General features: G+C 51.2%; 1 protein-coding gene across 5 annotated transcripts in view; it reads right to left on the bottom strand.

Annotated features, from left to right (window-relative positions):
- sycp1 (synaptonemal complex protein 1) overlaps positions 1 to 21,567 on the bottom strand; it is a 741,816-nt gene that overhangs the window by 140,715 nt on the left and 579,534 nt on the right. For all 5 annotated transcript variants that reach the window (XM_038820847.1, XM_038820848.1, XM_038820846.1 and 2 more), the window contains one exon: positions 5,633 to 5,707. In XM_038820847.1, coding sequence (XP_038676775.1) covers positions 5,633 to 5,707 — 75 coding nt within the window. The remainder of the gene's footprint in view (positions 1 to 5,632; positions 5,708 to 21,567) is intronic.

The following is a 21,567-nucleotide window of genomic DNA, read 5'->3' on the forward strand; positions in this document are numbered from 1 at the left end:
TTCGGTGCCACTCCCTGTCCAAGGGAAACGCAAACAACAGGGTCATTGACCGCTTGGGACACGCCCAGCCATCCAGATCCCCGCCCACTTATTGGTTAAGGAATTTAACGGAGTGATCAGGGATCACCCAATTGGTAAGACCCAAATCGAAGGACCGCCCAAAAGAGCGTGAAAGCCCCCTCCCCCCCAAGTATAAAGGAAGAGTTCGCCATATGTTCGCTCTCTTTTGGCCTTGGCCTTTGTACCCCAGTCAAGGCCATCGCCAACTGCAGCAACACCAGAAGCAAGTTCGAGTTCGACGCCCACGACCAGACGGATGAGCCCAGCTGAGCAGCAGTTACCCCTTCGAACCCAAGAGATCCAGAATTGAACAGCGACCGCTGTTTCCTTATGGAAACCGGGTGCCTGAAGTTAAGTACAGGTTGTCTTAGTAATAGGTGTAGTTAACTAGTAGTGTTTATGTGGCATGATTGATTGTATGTAAATAAAGTACCCTTGACCTTGAACTAACTAACTGGTGTTTGGCTCTTTAATCTATAGCCGGTTGAAACTTGTGGTGGTATCATTCGATACCTGGCGACTCTAAGCATTCGGAGATAGACAATATAGAAAGAAGGCAAATCCACTGTTTGCCATAATTGGAAAAGAGCCACAGAAAAGACCAAGTAGTAGAGATAATTCGACAACACCTCCCGCTCAGTGCCCATATGGCCCTGGGGTTTGCTTGGGATGGAGGGGCAGCTGGTTCGAGCCCCTGTTGCCCCTGCATCTTCTGGGTCTGCCAGCCCTGGCGTTTTCCATAGTCCACACTTTTGTGTCGACACCCTCAGCGATGCTCCTCAGTGATTGGGCCATGCTCCGTAGTGCCGCAACAATGCCCAGCTGCGACTGGGACAAGCTCCGCAATGCCTCGGTCATGCCCATCTGCAGAACCTCATCAAGGTCAGCCTGGTACTGGGTGATATCCCCCGTGAGGCGGGCCTTCTGCCTAGACCCTCAGCTATAGTCGTCACCGACTGTGCCACGCCTTGGACCACCTTCACTAATGGTACCGACGTCGTGCACCAGGCTCTCAACTGCGGTCGCCACCCTAGCAGTGTTGGCTTCGGTGCGACGCATTGTTGGTGATGTTTCCTGCACCCTCTGGAACTTCTTCAATCTGCTGGAGTGATGCTGACATCTCCCTCTGAATCTTCCGGCCGCACTCTAAGATTTGGAGGTAGATGAGCACTTTGGTGATAGTGACCACAATTCGGTTACGTTTACTTTAGCGATGGAAAGAGATAGGTATATACTGCAGGTCAAGAGTTATAGCTAGGGGAAAGGCAATTATGATGCGATTAGGCAAGACTTAGGATGCATAGGATGGGCACAATTGAAATGTGGAGCTTGTTCAAGGAACAGCTGCTGCATGTCCCTGATAAGTATGTACCAGTCAGGCAGGGAGGAAGTGGTCAAGCGAGGGAACAGTGGTTTATTAAAGTAGTTGAATGACTTGTCAAGAGGAAGAAAGAGGCTTATGTAAAGATGAGACGTGAAGGTTCAGTTAGGGCGCTTGAGAGTTACAGGTTAGCCAGGAAGGACCTAAAGAGAGAGCTAAGAAGAGCCGGGAGGGGACATGAGATGTCCTTGGCAGGGGGGAGCAAGGAAAACCCTAAAGCTTTCTATAGGTATGTCAGGAATAAAAGAATGACCAGGGTAAGAGTAGGGCCAGTCAAGGACAGTAGCGGGAAGTTGTGCGTGGAGTCCGAGGAGATAGGAGAGGCACTAAATCAATATTTGTCATCAGTATTCACACAGGAAAAAGACAATGTTGTCAAGGAGAATCCTGAGATACAGGCTATTAGACTAGACGGGATTGAGGTTCATAAGGAGGAGGTGTTAGCAATTCTGGAAAGTGTGAAAATAGATAAGTCCCCTGGGCCGGATGGGATTTATCCTAGGATTCTCCTTGAAGCTAGGGGGGAGATTGCAGAGCCTTTGGCTTTGATCTTTATGTCGTCATTGTCGACAGGAATAGTGCCAGAAGACTGGAGGATAGCAAATGTTGTCCCCTTGTTCAAGAAGGGGAGTAGAGACAACCCCGGTAACTATAGACCAGTGAGCCTTACTTCTGTTGTGGGCAAAGTCTTGCAAAGGATTATAAGGGATAGGATTTATAATCATCTAGAAAGGAATAATTTGATTAGGGATAGTCAACACGGTTTTGTGAAGGGTAGGGCATGCCTCACAAACCTTATTGAGTTATTTTAGAAGGTGACCAAACAGGTAGACGATGGTAAAGCAGTTGATGTGGTGTAAATGGATTTCAGTAAAGCGTTTGATAAGGTTCCCCACGGTAGGCTATTGCAGAAGATACAGAGGCATGGGATTGAGGGTGATTTAGCGGTTTGGATCAAAAATTGGCTAGCTGTAAGAAGACAGAGGGTGGTGGTTGATGGGAAATGTTCAGTCTGGAGATCTGTTTTGGGGCCACTGCTGTTTGTTATTTTCATAAATGACCTGGAGGAGGGCGTAGAAGGATGGGTGAGCAAATTTGGGAATGACACTAAAGTCGCTGGAGTTGTGAACAGTGCGGAAGGATGTTGCAGGTTACAGAGGGACAGAGATAAACTGCAGAGCTGGGCTGAGAAGTGGCAAATGGAGTTTAATGCAGAAAAGTGTGAGGTGATTCATTTTGGAAGGAATAACAGGAAGACAGAGTACTGGGCTAATGGTAAGATTCTTGGTAGTGTGGATGAGCAGAGAGATCTCGGTGTCCGTGTACATAGATCCCTGAAAGTGCTGATGTACCATTAATTCAGTGCAAGACGATGAGAGTGAGTGAACGTAGGCTTTATTAACCAAGAACTTGCCTGCTTGTGTCTGCTATAGAAATGAGCGCCTCCCCCAGGCGGCCAGTCTGTATACAGTCCGAGGGGAGGGCGGAACCAGAGGTGGAGCCCACCAGTTTCCAGTATAATACCTGTAAGGAGATGACATTACCATTGGGCCACCGTACTACACTGACAGCTTATACTATGTGTTAGTTTTTATTGGTAGAGTGGTTGAGTTTCGGAGCCCTGAGGTCATGTTGCAGCTGTACAAAACTCTGGTGCGGCCGCATTTGGAGTACTGCGTACAGTTCTGGTCGCCGCATTATAGGAAGGATGTGGAAGCATTAGAAAGGGTGCAGAGGAAATTTGTCAGGATGTTGCCTGGTATGGAGGGAAGATCTTGAGGCTGAGAGACTTGAGCCTGTGTTCGATAGAGAGAAGAAGGTTAAGAGGTGACTGAATAGAGGCATGCAAGGTGATCAGAGGATTAGATAGGGTGGACAGTGAGAGCCTTTTTCCTCGGATGGTGATGGCTAGCATGAGGGGACACAGTTTTAAATTGAGGGGAGATACAGGACAGATGTCAGAGGTAGGTTTTTTACTCAGAGAGTAGTAAGGGCGTGGAATGCCTGCCTGCAACAGTAGAGGACTCGCCAACATTAAGGGCATTTAAATGGTCACTGGATAAACATATGGATGATAATGGAGTAGTGTAGATGGGCTTTAGATTGGTTTCACAGGTCGGCACAACATCAAGGGCCGAAGGGCCTGGACTGCGCTGTAATGTTCTATTCTATTCTAACGTCTCTATCAACTCGGGGAATACCTCTTCCACAGGCTCAGCATCAGGCAGGCCTCCAGCTGGGTTCGGGGTTCCAGCAAACCTCTGACTGCTGTCTCGCCAGGGACTTCCTGCCTCCACCTGATGTACATCAACAGCAGTGTTGTGCTCACCAGATTGTGCCCCAGAAGCCTGACCACTAATGTGCCCCACCGAGGTGTGTGCATGTTTGCTGGTGGAGGGTGGGGATGACGGCTGTGAGGCGGCTCATACAGTGACATTATCAGAGCTCTCCTCCATGGTGCTCTCATCTGAGACTGGAGAGGGTGCAAGGGATCTGCAAGGGAATGGATGCATGGTCAGTGGGAGGGATGGGTTAGTCAGTCACACAATAACAACTTAAGTTTGACAGGTCCTCCGGGTGGGGCCCGGTGATTCCTCATCTCTGCCAGCCTCCACATTGATGACCGCCCAGTCCTCAACCAGACCGGGATCAAATCTGGGTCCTCGGCGCCGTGAGGGAAACCAAGAGCTATTAAGAAGGGTCTTTAAGGGCAAAGAGATAGTGAAGAGCAAAGGTTTGGATAGGAATTCCAGGTGTTGGAGCCTTGGCAATAGAGGCACAACCACCGATATTGAAATGACTAAAGTCAGAGGGCAGAACTCTCTGTTCCCCACGCCGGGTGGGAGAATCGCGGAGGGCCGGGCGACTCACGACACGCCCCCCTGGCGTCCCCCGCGATTCTCCCCCCCCCCCCCCCCCCCGGCTCGGTAGAATTGCCGCTCGCCGTTTTTCACGGCGACCGGTGATTCTCCGGCCCGGATGGGCCGAGCGGCCTGCCGTTCCCGGCCGGTTCACGACAGCGGCAACCGCACCTGGTGACTGCCGTCGTGAACATGGGCGCCAAAATGCCGTTTGAAGCTTATGGGGGGCGTAGAGGGGAGTGAGCACCACGGCCGTGCTCGGGAGGGGACTGGCCCGCGATCGGTGCCCACCGATCGTCAGGCCAGCGTCTCAAAGCGGCGCACTCTTTCCTCTCCGCTGCCCTGCAAGATCAAGCCGCCACGTCTTGCGGGGCAGCGGAGGGGAAGACTGCAACCGCGCATGCGCGGGTTGGAGCCATCAGCCGTCGTGACGTCAGCCGTGCATGCGCAAGTGGGAGCCGGCCAACCTGCGCATGCGCGGCTGACATCACATAGGCGCCGCCGTCGCGTCATTCTCGTCAAGGCCCGGCGGCCGAGAGTTACGGAGCGCTGCTCCTAGCCCCCCGGGTGGGGCTGAATAAGGTGAGAGGAGCGGCCTCTGAGGCCGTCGTGAAACTCGGCCGAGTTCACGACGGCCTTCCCGATTTATCGCCGGAGCGGAGAATTCCGCTCATAGATGCTGAAGGAGGAATAATGGGAGAAGCAAATAGTTCATGGGTGTAGAGCAGGATAAACTTGCAAACGGATGCAATTCATGGAAATTCACTAATGTGATTAATTTTATTTGGAGAATGACATATTTTGTGGGTAGGTCCAGCTTCGATACAATGGGCGGGATTCTCCGACCCCCCCTGCCGGGCCCACGATCGGGGCCCACCGATCGGCGGGCGGGCCTGTGCCGTGGGGGCACTCTTTTACTACCCGTTGGCCGTGTCAGCCTCTGCGATGGCCGACGTTTAGGTGACCCCCGCCCTGGGCATGCACGGGGATAACGTCAGCAGCCGCATGCGTGGACTCTCGCCGCCCCCCGTCCCGCCGGGTACAGGAGAATCCCACCCAATATTTTTTAAAGGAGCACAAAAATTGTGGGAATTGGATTTGCACTGACTGTACTGTGCACTTGAAATCCTGAAACTTTGCACTGCTTTGGTCGATTTTAGGAGAATTGTACTGGAAATAACAACCCACTCAGTAAAGCCTCAATTTAACAAATAATATTTTACAATCATGAGTGAGGGAAAGGGATACATGCAGAGGGATAAAAGCAGCCAGCTCATCTACTATTCTGACAGACAAGATTCAAATAAAGAGAGAGTGCAAAAAGACAAACCTTTTCCTCAGTTACTTTCTTAAGTTCTTGTTTTATAATTGAGAGCGCATCTTTGACAGATGATAGCTCAATTTCCTGGAAAAAGAAAAACAAACCTATTGATATCAAATCATAATCTTAGCCTGAAAAACAATAATCTAATTATTCTAAAATAGCAGAAAATTGCATCCATTTCCTAGTTTACTTCAGTCCTTCTGTTATGGGCCAGGGTTTAGAGAACCCCAAAGTGTATCATGGAGTTCCCCTGACCCACAACTTTTAATAAATTGTGGTATGGGGTGCACACGGCCCACTCTATAGGTGTGGTACAACAGAAATCGAAAAGTATTTTTTAAAGCAAAACAATGTTTATTATATGAACTCAAGTTAACCTTTTTAAAACATACAGTGAACATCTTAGCAACCATCAATTCAAATACAACCCCCAAAGAATACAGCACTAAGTAATCCTTAATTAATTCTCATGACACTTCCTTGTTAAAGTTGCACTCATCCAGGCAAGCTGAGAGTACTCCATTGCACTCCTGTCTTGTGCCTTGAGGCTTGTGGACAAACTTTGGGAGTCAGAAAATGAGTTAGTCACCACAGATTTCCCAGGCTTTGGCCTTCTCTTGGACCCGCATTATTTATATGGCTGGTCCAGTTAATTTTGGTCAATGGTGAACCCAAGGATGTTGATGGTGGAGGTTTCAGTCAAGGGGACAGTTAGATTCTCTCTTGTTGGAGATGGTCATTTCCCACATTTGTGTGGCACAAATGTTATTTGGCACTTATCAGCCCACGTCTGAGTCACAGAATTCCTACAGTGCAGAAAGAGGCCATTCGGCCCATTGACTCTGCACCGACCCTCTGAAAGAGCACCCTACTGAAGCCCACTCTCCCCCCCCCCATCCCCGTGACCCCGCCTAATCTTTAGACACTAGGGCCGTGATGCTCCCTTCTGGGGACTAAGTTCCCACACTGGCGGAAAAACCGGCGGCAACAGCTCCCGAAAGTGCGGAATTCTCTGCACTTTCGGGGGCTAGGTGGATGGCGGAGGGGTTGACGCCGCTCCAGCCGCCGCCAAACGGGAGGTGCGAGTTTGCACATGCGCAAAACTTCCAGTGTGGTTCCGCGCATGCGCAGACCGGCCAGCGTATTTTGGCGCATGCGCGGGGGGTTCTGTTCTCCGGGCCAACCATGGCGGAGCTCTACAGGGCTGGCGCGGAGGGAAAAAGTGCCCCCACAGAACAGGCCCGCCCGCAGATCGGTGGGCATCGATTGCAGGCCGGGCCATCATGGGGGTGCCCCCCCGGGGTCAGATCACCCCCCCCCCCCCTCCCAAGACCACCAGCTTACCTGCCAGATCCCATGGCGGCAGGTCTGGCCAAAAACGGACGGCCGCTCGGTTCATCGGGGTCCGGAGAATCGCCACATTTAAAGATGTGTTCACTAGAGTGAGTAGCAGATGTATCACATTGCATATGGATTGAGGGGTAGATAAATGAGTATGTGCGAAGTACAAAGAAAGTGAATGACGGATGCTCTTGAAACTCAAATAGGTGTGAATAGTGATGTGATAGATTACACTTAACATGATAGAGTGAGATGGTAGTGTGCACTGCAGAATCTGCACCTGTACTCGCCTTTCCTGGCCTGATTAGGTTACAAAAATGTTTTCTGCACTGGAACAAGGACAGGTCACAATGTTACTGCTACTAGCCTCTTCAGTCATATCCAATGATGTGTTTTTCATTGCAACAGAAGGTTTCTTCCTATTTTGATCAGTTGGGCAGTTATCAGGTATAATTGTTGTAACACAGTGTGGGCTTGTTTTTATGGAATCGTACCATCCCAGAGAGAAATCTTTGGAAGTGGAGTAGGTGGGTAAGATCTGAAATCTGTGCATCAAGTAGCTGACCCAACATCCGGTCCCTGCATCCCTGCATGTTTACAAGAGGCAGGCACACAGCATCAAATCTCCCACAACTATTAACACACTTGGCTGATTAACATTCCATTTAAGGGCATTTCAGACCTCAATATTAACACACCAGTATCAAACCGGTCCCCAACTCAAACACTCAAGAGGTGGTAGGACAGAGGATCATAGGTGCCTCCTCACACTGGGACAACAATTGAGCCACAGGAATAAAATGATCATAGCCTCAGCCACTACAGTACCTGTGTAGGGCCAGTTTCCTCATTTTTAAAATTTAAGCAGGTGTCTAAGGGTAACTCAGGGTGCGATTCTCCCAGAGAGGGAGAAATCGTAAGGCTGGCGTCAAATCCGGGCGAGTTTGACGCCAGCCTCCCCCTCCCCGACCGGGAACCGATGCTGGTCCCCGGTCGGGGCTAGCATGCCGCCGCCGTAAACTCCGGCATCGCGGGCTTAACGAATTTCGTTAAGCCCGCTTGCCAGAGTTTGCGCCGGCTGACGCGTCATATGACATCAGCCGCGCATGCGCGGATTGGAAGACTCCAACCCACGCATGCGCGGATGACGTCATCGCGCATTTGCGCGAAACCCGCGCATGCGCGGGCCGGGATGCCCCTCAGCCGCCCCGCGAAGTGATACAGCGGGGCGGCAGAAGGACAAAGAGTGCGCGGGTATCGGACCCGCTGCCCGCGATCGGTGCCCACCGATCGCGGGCCCATGGCACCCTTGGCACGGCCGTGGTACTGCCGTGCCAATCGGTGCCATGGTTTTAAAAATCGGCACTTTACGGCCGTTTTTACGAACGGCCAGACCAGGTGTGTTTGCCGTTCGTAAAAACAGCCGTAAAGGGCTTGGACTTCGGCCCATCGGCCAGCTGAGAATCGCTGCTGGCCGTAAAAAAACGGCGGCAGCGATTCGTATCGGGAGTCGGGCGTGGGGGGGGGGGGGGGGGGGGGGGGGGGGGGGGGAGAATAGCAAGAGGGCGTCAGACTAGCGTGGCCGTAAAATTTTACGAACCCCGCTATTCTCCGCACCATCGTGAGTGCGGAGAATTGCGCCCATAGACTGAATCTCAACAGATGGTGAAGGAACCAACAAGAGGGAAAAATATACTTGACCTCACCCTCACCAACCTGCCTATTGCAGGTGCATCTGTCCATGACAATACCGGTAGAAGTGACCACTGCCCAGTCCTTGTGGAAGGAAAGTCCCACCTTCACACTGAGGATACCCTCCATTGTGTTGTGTGGCACTACCACCATGCTAAATGGGATAGACTTTGAACGGATCTTGCAATTCAAGACTGGGCATCCATGAGGCACTGTGGGCCATCAGCAGCAGCAAAACTCAACAACAATCTGCAACCTCATGGCCCGGCATTTCCCCCACTCTATCATTACCACCAAGCCAGGGGATTAACTCTGGTTCAATGAAAAGTACAGGAGAGCATGCCAGGAGCAACACCAGATATACCTAAAAATGAGCTGTCAACCTGGTGAAGCTGCAACACAGGACTATTTGTGTGCCAAACAGCATAAGCAGCAAGTAATAGACAGACCTAAGTGATTCCACAATGAATGCATCAGATCTAAGCTCTGCAGTCCTGCCACATGCAGCCATGAATGGCGGTGGACAATTAAACAACTCACTGGAGAAGGAGGCTCCACAAATATCCCCACCCTCATTTATGAAGAAGCCCAGCACATAGGTGCATAAGAAAAGGCTGAAGCATTCGCAACGATCTTCAGCCAGAAGTGCTGAGTGGATAATCCATCTTGGTCTCCTCCGAAGGTCCCCAGAAACACAGATGTCAGTTTTCAGCAATACGATTCACTCCACGTGATATCAAGAAACGGCTGAAGGCAGTTGATATTGCAAAAGCTATGGGCCCTGAAAATAATCTGGCAGTAGTACTGAAGATTTATGCTCCATAACTTGCCGCACCGCTAGCCAAGCTGTTTCAGTGCAGCTACAACACTGGCATCTATCTGGCAATGTGGAAAGTTGCCCAAGTGTATCCTGAACATAATAAACAGGACAAATCCAACCCAGCCAATTACTGAGAAATCCAACCAAGCCAATTACTGCCCTATCAGTCTACTCTCCATCATCAGTGCCGGAGGGAGTCATCAACAGTGCTGTCATGCGGCACTTCATCAGCAATAACCTGTGAAGGGACTCTTAGTTTAGGTTTCGCCAGGGTCACTCAGCTCCTCAACATTGCAGCCTTGGTTCAAACATGAATAAAAGAGCTGAATGCCAGAGGTGAGGTGAGAGTGGCTGCCCTGACATCAAGGCAGCACTTGATCAAGTGTGGAATCAAGGAGCTCTATGAAAATTGGAGTTAATGGGAATCGGGGAAAACTCTCCGCTGGTTGGAGACATACCTGGCATAAAGGAAGATGGTTGTGGTGGTTGGAGGTCAATCATCTCAACTCCAGGACAATTCTGCAAGCATTCCTCATGGTAGTGTCCGAGGCCCAACCATCTTCAGCTGCTTCATCAATGACCTAGCTTCCATCATAAGGTCAGAAGTAGGGATATTCACAAACAGCTTCACAATGTTTAGCACCATTTGTGACTCCTCAGATAATGAAGCAGTCCATGTCCAAATGCAGCAACATGGTAGCACAGTGGTTAGCATAGTTACTTCGCAGCTCTAGGGTCCCAGGTTCAATTCCTGACTTGGGTCACTGTCTGTGCTGAGTCTGCACGTTCTCCCCGTGTCTGCGTGGGTTTCCTCCAGCTGCTCCGGTTTCCTCCCACAGACCAAAGATGTGCAGGTGAGATGGATGGGCCATGATAAATTGCCCTTAGTGTCCAAAACATTATGTGGGGTTATGAGTTACAGGGATAGGGTGAAGGCGTGGGCTGAAGTAGGGTGCAGACTCGATGGGCCGAATGGCCTCCTTCTGCACTGTAAATTCTATGATCCAGGCTTGGGCAAACAAGTGGTAAGTTATTTTTGTGCATCGCAAGTGCCAGGCAATGACAATCTCCAACTAGAGAGGATCTAATCATTGCCCCATGACATTCAGTGGCGTTACCATTGCTGAATCCCCACAATCAACATCTTGGGGCATACCATTGACCATAAACTGAACTAGACTAGCCATATTAATACTGTGGCTACCAGAGCAGCTCAAAGGCCAGGAATTCTATGGAGAGTATCTCACCTCCTGACTCCACAAAGTCTGTCCACCATCTACCAGACACAAATCAGGAGTGTAATGGAATACTCTCCACTTGCCTGGATGAATGCAGCTCCAACAACACTCAAGAAGCTCAACAACATCCAGGACAAAGCAGCCCTCTTGATTACTCCCCCTTCCACAAGCACCCAATCCCTCCAATACCAATGAACAGTGGCAATAATGTGTACCATCTATAAGATGCACTGCAGGAACTCGCCAAATTTCCTCAGGCTGCACCTTCCAAACCCACCATTGCTACAATCTAGAAGGAAAAGAGCAGCAGATACTTGGGATCCCCACCACCTGGAGGTTCCCCACCAATCACTCATCACCCCGATTTGGAAATATATACCACCGTTCCTTCACTTTTGCGAAGTCAAAATCCTGGAACTCCCTCCCAAACAGCACTGTGGATGTGCCAACACCCCAGTGACTGGAATGCTTGAAGAAGGCAGATCACCACCACCATCTGAAGGGCAACTAGGGATGGGAAATAGATGGTGGCCGAACCAGCAATGCCCAAATCCTGTAAAATAAATTTTTTTAAGTGTCCTTGATGTCTAATAGCCCATGTGAAGAACATCAGGTGATATCTTCTGGCTCTTCATGTTTGCGGGATCTTAACTTTTTTTTTTTTAAATAATTTTTATTGAAAGAGTTTTTCCATACAGACATTTACCCCTACTAATTTTTAAATTATTTACAACACAATCCCTCTAGGCAAATGTCCCTCCCTCGCCCGCCCTCATCGCGCGCACCAGTCCTCCCCCCCCCCCCCCCCCCCCCCCAGGCAACCTTAACAAACAAGGCAGCCTACAGTTTCAGACATGAGCAGCGAGCAGACTTGCCCGCGTTACAGTCGTGCATGTCCCCCCACGACCCTTGCTGCCCCCCCCCTCCCCCCCCCCCCCCCCCCCCCCCCCCGGGTTGCTGCTGCCACGACCCCGAACGTCTATCTCTGATCTAAAAAGTCAAGGAAAGGTTGCCACCGCCTGGCGAATCCCTGTACCGACCCTCTCAGGGCAAATTTGATCCTTTCTAGCTGAATATAGCTAGCCATATCGTTAATCCAAGTTTCAACGCTTGGAGGCCTCGCGTCCTTCCATTGAATTAATATCCTTCGTCGAGCCACTAGGGACGCAAAGGCCAGTATTCCGGCCTCCCTAGCCTCCTGTACCCCCGGTTCTACCCCGACCCCAAAGATCGCAAGCCCCCATCCTGGTTTGACCCTGGACCCCACCACCTTCGACACCGTCCTTGCCACCCCCTTCCAGAACCCTTCCAGCGCTGGACATGCCCAGAACATATGCACATGGTTCGCTGGGCTTCCCAGACATCTGACACACCTGTCCTCACCCCCAAAGAACCGGCTCATCCTTGTCCCCGTCATGTGAGCTCTATGCAGCACCTTAAATTGAATGAGGCTCAGTCTCGCACACGAGGAGGAAGAGTTGACCTTCTCCAGTGCATCCGCCCACGTCCCGTCTTCTATCTGCTCTCCCAGCTCCCCTTCCCACTTGGCTTTCAGCTCCTCCCCTGATGCTGCTTCCACCTCCTGCATTATCTTGTAGATGTCTGATATCTTCCCCCCTCCGACCCAGACCCCCGAGAGCACCCTATCACTCGCCCCCTTACTGGGGAGCAGGGGAAACCCCTCCACCTGCCGCCTAGCAAATGCCTTCACTTGTAAATATCTGAACATGTTTCCCGGGGGGAGCTCAAACTTCTCCTCCAGCCCTCCCAGGCTCGCAAACCTCCCCTCTATAAACAGGTCCTTCAGCTGCCGTATGCCCACCCTGTACCAGCTCTGAAATCCCCCGTCGATGTTCCCCGGGATGAATCTATGGTTCCCTCTTATTGGCGCCGCCAACAGACCTCCCATTTCCCCCCTATGTCGCCTCCACTGCCCCCATATCTTGAGGGTGGCCGCCACCACCGGGCTCGTGGTGTACCTCGTGGGGGGGAGCGGCCATGGTGCCGTTACTAGGGCCCCCAGGCTTGTGTTGCCACAGGACGCCCTCTCCATTCGTTTCCAAGCTGCCCCCTCCCCTTCCATCATCCACTTGCGCACCATTGACACATTTGCCGCCCAGTAGTACCCCGAGAGATTGGGCAGTGCCAGCCCTCCACTGTCCCTACTCCGCTCCAAAAAGACCCTCCTCACCCTTGGGGTGCCATGCGCCCACACGTAGCTCATGATGCTACTCGTCACCTTTTTGAAGAAGGCCCTAGGGAGGAAGATGGGCAAGCACTGAAATAAAAACAAGAACCTTGGGAGGACCGTCATTTTGATTGACTGCACCCTCCCCGCCAGCGACAACGGTACCATGTCCCACCTCTTAAATTCCTCCTCCATCTGTTCCACCAGCCTGGAAAAGTTCAACTTATGGAGGGTCCCCCAGTTCCTTGCCACCTGCACCCCTAAGTACCTAAAGCTCTTTCCTGCTCGCTTGAAGGGGAGTCTCCCAATACCCTCTCCCTGGTCCCCCGGGTGTATCACAAAAACCTCGCTTTTGCCCAAATTTAGTTTGTACCCCGAAAAGTCCCCAAACTCTGCTAATAGTTCCATTATCTCCGGCATTCCCCCTTCTGGGTCTGCCACGTACAGCAGTAGATCATCCGCATACAGCGATACTCGATGTTCCTCCCCTACCCTAGTCAGTCCTCTCCACCCCCCTGAACCCCTCAGTGCCATCGCCAACGGTTCAATCGCCAGTGCGAAAAGTAGGGGGGATAGGGGACATCCCTGCCTGGTCCCTCGGTGGAGCCCGAAATACTCCGACCTCCTCCCGTTTGTCACTACACTCGCCGTCGGGGCCGAGTAGAGCAACTTCACCCACTTAATAAACCCTTCCCCAAACCCAAACCGTTCCAACGTCTTCCACAGGTACTCCCACTCCACCCTATCGAATGCCTTCTCCGCGTCCAGCGCTACCACTATCTCAGCCTCCCCCTCCACTGCCGGCATCATAATTACATTCAGCAATCTCCGCACGTTCGTGTTGAGCTGCCGCCCCTTCACGAACCCCGTCTGGTCCTCATGGATTACCCCTGGCACACAATCCTCTATTCTAGCTGCCAGGATCTTTGCCAGCAACTTGGCATCCACGTTCAGAAGCGAGATAGGCCTGTAGGACCCGCACTGCACGGGGTCTTTATCCCGCTTCAATATCAGGGAGATCAGAGCCTGCGACATTGTCGGGGGCAGAACCCCCCCCTCTCGCGCCTCATTAAAGGCTCGTACCAGTACCGGTCCCACCAAGTCCACATTTTTCTTATAGAATTCCACCGGGAACCCATCTGGCCCCGGCGCCTTCCCCGCTTGCATCTGACCTATTCCCTTGACTAGCTCCTCTAGCCCTATTGGCGCCCCCAGCCCTTCTACCAGCCCCTCCTGGACCCTTGGGAACCTCAATTTGTTTAGGAAGTCCTCCATTCCCCCCCTCCTCGTCGGCGGCTCAGACCGATACAACTCCTTGTAAAAATCCCTGAAGACCCCGTTCACTTCTTGCCCCTTCTGCACTACCTTCCCGCCCCTCTCCTTCACTCCCCCAATCTCCCTAGCCGCATCTCGTTTGCGAAGCTGGTGTGCCAGCATCCTGCTCGCCTTTTCCCCATACTCATAGACCGCGCCCTGTGCCCTTCTCCACTGCGTCTCTGCCTTCCTGGTGGTCAGCAGGTCGAACTTGACCTGCAGGCTGCGCCGTTCTCCCAGCAGCCCCTCCTCTGGTGCCTCCGCATATCTCCTATCCACTTCCAATAGCTCCCCCACCAGCCTCTCCCTCTCCTGCCTCTCCTTTCTTTCTCTGTGCGCCCTTATGGAGATCAGCTCTCCCCTGATCACTGCCTTCAGGGCCTCCCAGACCATCCCCACCTGCACCTCACCCGTGTCATTCAAGTCCAGATAGCTCTCAATGCTCTTCCGGACCCTTTTACACACCTCGTCGTCCGCTAACAGCCCCACATCCAGCCGCCACAGCGGGCGCTGGTCCCGCGCCTCCCCCATTTCCACATCCACCCAATGCGGTGCATGATCAGAGATCGCAATGGCCGAGTACTCAGCTTCCCGTACCCTCGGGATCAGCCCCCTGCTCAACACGAAGAAATCGATTCTGGAGTACACTCTATGGACGTGGGAGAAAAAGGAATACTCCCTCGCCCTCGGCCTACCAAACCTCCATGGGTCTACTCCTCCCATCTGCTCCATGTACCCCCTCAGCACTTCTGCCGCTGCCGGCCTCCTATTGGTCCTTGAGCTCGATCTGTCTAGCCCGGGGTCCAGCACTGTGTTAAAGTCCCCCCCCATGATCAAGCCCCCTGCCTCCAGTCCCGGAATGAGGCCCAATAGGCGCCTCATAAAACCCGCGTCATCCCAGTTCGGGGCATATACGTTGACCATCACCACTTTCTCCCCCTGCAGCTTACCCTTCACCATCACATACCTACCCTCCTTATCCGCCACCACCTCCTCCGCCACGAATGACACCCTCTTTCCCACCAGAATCGCCACCCCCCGGTTCTTTGCGTCCAATCCAGAGTGGAACACCTGTCCCACCCACCCCCTTCTCAGGCGAACCTGGTCCACTACCTTCAAATGGGTCTCCTGTAACATTGCTACATCAGCCTTCAGTCCCTTCAGGTGTGAGAATACCCTTGATCTCTTGACCGGCCCATTCAACCCCCTCACGTTCCAAGTGATCAGCCGGGTCGCGGGACGACCCGCCCCCTTCCCCTGCCGATTAGCCATGTCCTGTTCCCTGCTCGCCCCGGGTCGACCCTCCCCTCCTGACCCGCTCCCCATGGCGATGTCCCCCTCCCCCCACCTCTCCAGTCCTCCACTTCCCGTTTCTGGTCTTTTCAGCAGCAACCCGGTGTCCCTCCCTAACCCCCCACCCCCCCCCCCAGGCTAGGACCCCTCCTAGCCGCGATGTACCCTCCATCGTACTCCCGTAAGTCAGCTGGTTCACGCTGACCCGGCTGCTCCTGCCACACTCCGACTCCCCCCGGCTCGGGGGGGGGGGCCTCCCCCCCCTTGCCACTCCTCCCTGGCCCCGCTCCAGCGCGGGAAAGGTCGCCATTGCTGGCCACGCCCCGCACTCCTCCCCTCCCCCCTCCTCTGCCCCACGCGCGGGAAAACAGAGGAAAGCCCGCGCTTTCGCCCTGCCACACCCCACCCCGCCATCTTCAGCTCCACCCCCGTCCCCGTCCATGCCTGTGAAAGAACCCCCCCTAGGGGCCCATATCCCCGATCTGCTCTCCCCCCCCGTCCCACCTCCCCAACTTAACATTATAAATAACAGATAAATAACAAATAACGATGTACTTAACAGTCGCCCTCTACCAAACAGCATAAATAACCATAAATAACCATGAATAACCACAATAACAATAACTAAGGGAAGTTGGCAAAGGGGGAAAAAACATCAGTAGAAAAACCACAGCAAGAGTTCAAAATCCAAACAGAGAATTCAGCTGAAAGTACCCGAGCGGCTACGGCCGCCAAGTATCCCCTGGGTCTAATTCGAGTCCAGTTTCTCTTCCTGTACAAAGGCCCACGCCTCCTCTGGGGACTCAAAATAGTGGTGTTGGTTCCTGTAGGTGACCCACAAGCGCGCTGGCTGCAGCATTCCGAACCTGATCCGTTTTGCATGTAGCACCGTCTTCGTCCGGTTGTACCGGGCCCGCCGCTTTGCCACCTCCGCACTCCAGTCCTGGTAGACCCTCACCGTCGAATTCTCCCACTTGCTGCTCCTTTCCCTCTTGGCCCACTCCAGCACTCTCTCACGGTCGCTGAGTCGCTGGAACCGCACCAGCACCGGCCTCGGGGGCTCATTTGCTCTTGGCCTCCTAGCCATGACCCTGTAGGCCTCTTCCAGCTCCAGGGGCGAGGGGACGGCCCCTGCCCCCATCAGGGAGCTCAGCATTTCTGCTACATATCCCGGGAGGTCTGACCCCTCCAGGCCTTCTGCCAGGCCCAGGATCCTCAGGTTCTTCCGCCTCATTCGGGTATCCAGCTCCTCAAAACGGCTCTGCCATTTCAGGTGGAGTGCCTCGTGCACCTCTACCTTTCCCACGAGGACCGTGGCCTCCTCCTCCCTCACAGTCATCTCCTGTTGCAGCTCCCGAATCGACGCCTCTTGGGTCGCCTGGGCTCCCATCAGCCTGGTGGTCGTCGCATTCATTGACTCCAAGAGCTCCATTTTCAGCTCCGTAAAGAAGCGCAGGAGAGCGGCCTGCTGCTCCTCCGCCCATTTCCTCCATTCCTCGGGTGCGCCACCGGCCGCCATTTTGGTCTTCTTCCCCCGCTTTTTTTTGGGAGCTGCTGTTGCTTTCTTTACCACCCCACTCCGGGTACCGACCATAAAGTTGGTCTGGTTCTCTTCAGGGAGCCTTCCCCCACCGGGATTTGTCCTTACAGCGCCGTTGGGGCCCTCCAATCGGCCCGAAAACACCTTTGTAGCAGGAGCAGCCAAACGTGCGACTTAGCTGGTCATAGCCGCAACCGGAAGTTTTCCGGGATCTTAACTTAAGAACATAAGAACTCGGAGCAGGAGGAGGGCATTTGGCCATTCGAGCCTCCTCCGCCATTCCATGAGATGATGGCTGATCTTTTGTGGACTCAGCTCCGCTTCCTCGCCCGAACACCATAACCCTTTATTCCTTCATTCTTCAAAAATCTCTCTATCTTTATCTTGAAAATATTTAGTGATGGAGCCTCAACTGCTTCACTGGGCAGGGAATTTCATAGATTCACAACCCTTTGGGTGAAGACGTTCCTCCTAAACCCAGTCCTAAATCTACTTCCCCTTATTTTGAGGCTATGCCCCCTAGTTCTGCTTTCACCCGCCAGTGGAAACAACCTCCCCGCATCTATCCTATCTATTCCCTTCATAATTTTACATGTTTCTATAAGATCCTCCCGCATCCTTCTGAACTCCGAGTACAGTCCCAATCTACTCAACCTCTCCTCGTAATCCAACCCCCTCAACTCTGGGATTAACCTAGTGAATCTCCTCTACACACTCTCCAGCACCAGTACGTCCTTTCTCATGTAAGGAGACAAAAATTGAACACGATACTCCTGGTGTGGCCTCACTAACACCTTATACAGTTGCAGCATAACCTCCCGAGTCTTTAACTCCATCCCTCTGGCAATGAAGGACAAAACTTTACCTTCTTAATCAGCCATTGCACCTGTAAACCAACTTTTTGAGACTCATGCACGAGGACACCCAGGTCCCTCTGCAAAGCAGCATGTTTTAATATTTTATCATTTAAATAATAATCCCTTTTTTGGTTATTCCTACCAAAATAGATAATGTCACATTTGTCAACATTGTATTCCATCTGCCAGACCATAGCCCAATCACTTCCTCCCAACTCCAAATCATCGATGTAAATTGTGAACAACTGTGGGCCCAACACTGATACCTGAGCTACACCACTAGCTATTGATTGCCAACAAGAAAAACACCCATTAATCCCCACTCTTTGCTTTCTATTAATTAACCAATCCTCTATCCATGCTACGACTTTACCCTTAACATCATGCATCTTTATCTCATGCAGCAACCTTTTGTGTGGCACCTTGTCAAAAGCTTTCTGGAAACCCAGATATACAGCATCCATTGGCTCCCCGCTGTCTACCACACTGGTAATATCCTCAAAAAATTCCACTAAATTAGTTAGGAACAACCTGCCCTTTATGAACCCATGCTGCGTCTGTCCAATGGGACAATTTCCATCCAGGTGCCTCGCTATTTTTTCCTTGATGATAGATTCCAGCATTTGCCCTACTACCGAAGTAAAGCTAACTGGCCTATAATTACCCGCTTTCTGCCGATCCCCTTTTTTAAACAGTGGTGTTACGTTTGCTAATTTCCAATCTGCCGGGACCATCCCAGAGTCTAGTGAATTTTGGTAAATTATCACGAGTGAATTTTCAATTTCCCTAGCCATCTCTTTTAGTACTCTGGGATGCATTCCATCAGGGCCAGGAGACTTGTATACCTTTAGCCCCATTAGCTTGCCCGCCACTACCTCCTCAGTGATAACAATCGTCTAAAGGTCCTCACCTGTCATAGCCTCATTTCCATCGGTCACTATCATGTTATTTGTATCTTCCACTGCGAAGACCAACCCGAAAAACCTGCTCAGTTCCTCAGCCATTTCCTAATCTCCCTAAGACCATATAACATAGGAGCAGAATTAGGCCACTTGGCCAATTGAGTCTGCTCCGCCATTCAATCATGGCTGATATTTTCTCATCCCAATTCTCCTGCCTTCTCCCCATAACTCCTGATCCCCTTATTAATCATGAACCTATCTATCTCTGTCTTAAAGACACTCAGGGAATTGGCCTGCACAGCCTACTGTCATGTGAGAGTACCTTCAAGAAATGGATGTTTAAGCAATGTACCTTTAAGAAATGCAGCAGCTCATATTACTGAAGTGATGTCAGAGGGTGGGGGGAGATGAGCGGAGCTCACTTTTTGGGAGTTTTAGTTTCAGTTTTGAGGAAAAGAGATTGGGTGTGTCTGTGTTTGCAGTGAGCTGGATCTGCTGTGATCTCTGCCAGGAAAGACTATCTCTGAATCATTTGGGTGATTTAAACTCATAATAGTAATGTCTTTAACCTGATGTGTTTCTGTTGTTAAAGGTGAAGTCTTTTGGAGGTTTGAAGGAACATTTTGAGGGATTATTTAGTGTTGTATTATTTTCGGTGTTAAGTGATCCAATGTTTATTTAAAAGGTAAGTTGAATTCATGGAATAAAGATTGTTTTGTGATTAAAAACCCACGTGTCCATAATTGTAATACCACACCTGGAAACAAGCCGTGTGCTGGAAAAGCAACAATCTATTAAAGGGAGAGGTTGGTTGAACTCTATGATACATTTTGTGGTTCGGAAACACCGCTCCCATAACACTACTGCAGCAAAGAGTTCCACAGATTCACCACCCTCTGGCTGAAGAAATTCCTCCTCATCTCTGTTTTAATGGATTGTCCCTTTAGTCTGAGATGGTGTCCTCTGGTTCTAGTTTTTCCAACAAGTGGAAACACCCTCTCCACATCCACTCTATCCAGGTCCTCCACTCTATCCAGGTCCCGCAGTATCTTGTAAGTTTCAATAAGATCCCCTCTCATCCTTCTGAACTCCAACTAATACAGACTCAGAGTATTCAAACGTTCCTCATACGACAAGTTCTTCATTCCAGGGATCATTCTTGTGAATCTCCAGGGATCATTCTTGTGAATCTCCTCTGAACGCTTTCCAAGGCCAGAAAATCCTTCCTTAGATACAGGCCCAAAACTGCTCACAATACTCCAATGGGGTTTGACCAGAGACTTTTACAGCCTCAGAAGCGCATCCCTGTATTCTAGTCCTCTTGACATGAATGCTAACATTGCATTTGCCTTCTTAACTGCCGACTGAACCTGCACATTAACCTTAAGAGGATCATGAACAAGGACCCCCAAGTCCCTTTGTGCTTCAAATTTCCGAAGCATTTCCCCATTTAGAAAATAGTCTATGCCGAAATTCCTCCTTCCAAAGTGCATAACCTCACACTTTTCCACATTGAATTTCATTTGCCACTTCATTTCCCACTCTCCTCGCTTGTCCAAGACCTTCTACAGCCCCCTTGCTTCCTCAATAGAACCTGTCCCTCTACAGATCTTTGTATCACTGCAAACGTAGCAACAGTGTCTTCAATATAGAACATAGAACATAGAACGATACAGCGCAGTACAGGCCCTTCGGCCCTCGATGTTGCACCGACATGGAAAAAAAACTAAAGGCCATCTAACCTACACTATGCCCTTATCATCCATATGTTTATCCAATAAATTTTTAAATGCCCTCAATGTTGGCGAGTTCACTACTGTTGCAGGTAGGGCATTCCACGGCCTCACCACTCTTTGCGTAAAAAACCCACCTCTGACCTCTGTCCTATATCTATTACCCCTCAATTTAAGGCTATGTCCCCTCGTGCTAGCCACCTCCATCCGCGGGAGAAGGCTCTCGCTGTCCACCCTATCTAACCCTCTGATCATTTTGTATGCCTCTATTAAGTCACCTCTTAACCTTCTTCTCTCTAACGAAAACAACTTCAAGTCCATCAGCCTTTCCTCATAAGATTTTCCCTCCATACCAGGCAACATCCTGGTAAATCTCCTCTGCACCCGTTCCAAAGCTTCCACGTCCTTCCTATAATGAGGCGACCAGAACTGTACGCAATACTCCAAATGCGGCCGTACTAGAGTTTTGTACAACTGCAACATGACCTCATGGCTCCGGAACTCAATCCCTCTACCAATAAAGGCCAACACACCATAGGCCTTCTTCACAACCCTATCACAACCCTATCAACCTGGGTGGCAACTTTCAGGGATCTATGTACATGGACACCGAGAACCCTCTGCTCATCCACACTACCAAGAATTTTACCATTAGCCAAATATTCCGCATTCCTGTTATTCTTTCCAAAGTGAATCACCTCACACTTCTCCACATTAAACTCCATTTGCCACCTCTCAGCCCAGCTCTGCAGCTTATCTATGTCCCTCTGTAACCTGCAACATCCTTCCGCACTGTCTACAACTCCACCGACTTTAGTGTCGTCTGCAAATTTACTCACCCATCCTTCTGCGCCCTCCTCTAGGTCATTTATAAAAATGACAAACAGCAACGGCCCCAGAACAGATCCTTGTGGTACGCCACTCGTAACTGAACTCCATTCTGAACATTTCCCATCAACTACCACTCTCTGTCTTCTTTCAACTAGCCAATTTCTGATCCACATCTCTAAATCACCCTCAATC

This window comes from Scyliorhinus canicula, chromosome 15, assembly GCF_902713615.1.
Source record: "Scyliorhinus canicula chromosome 15, sScyCan1.1, whole genome shotgun sequence".
NCBI classification, from domain to species: Eukaryota; Metazoa; Chordata; class Chondrichthyes; order Carcharhiniformes; family Scyliorhinidae; genus Scyliorhinus; species Scyliorhinus canicula.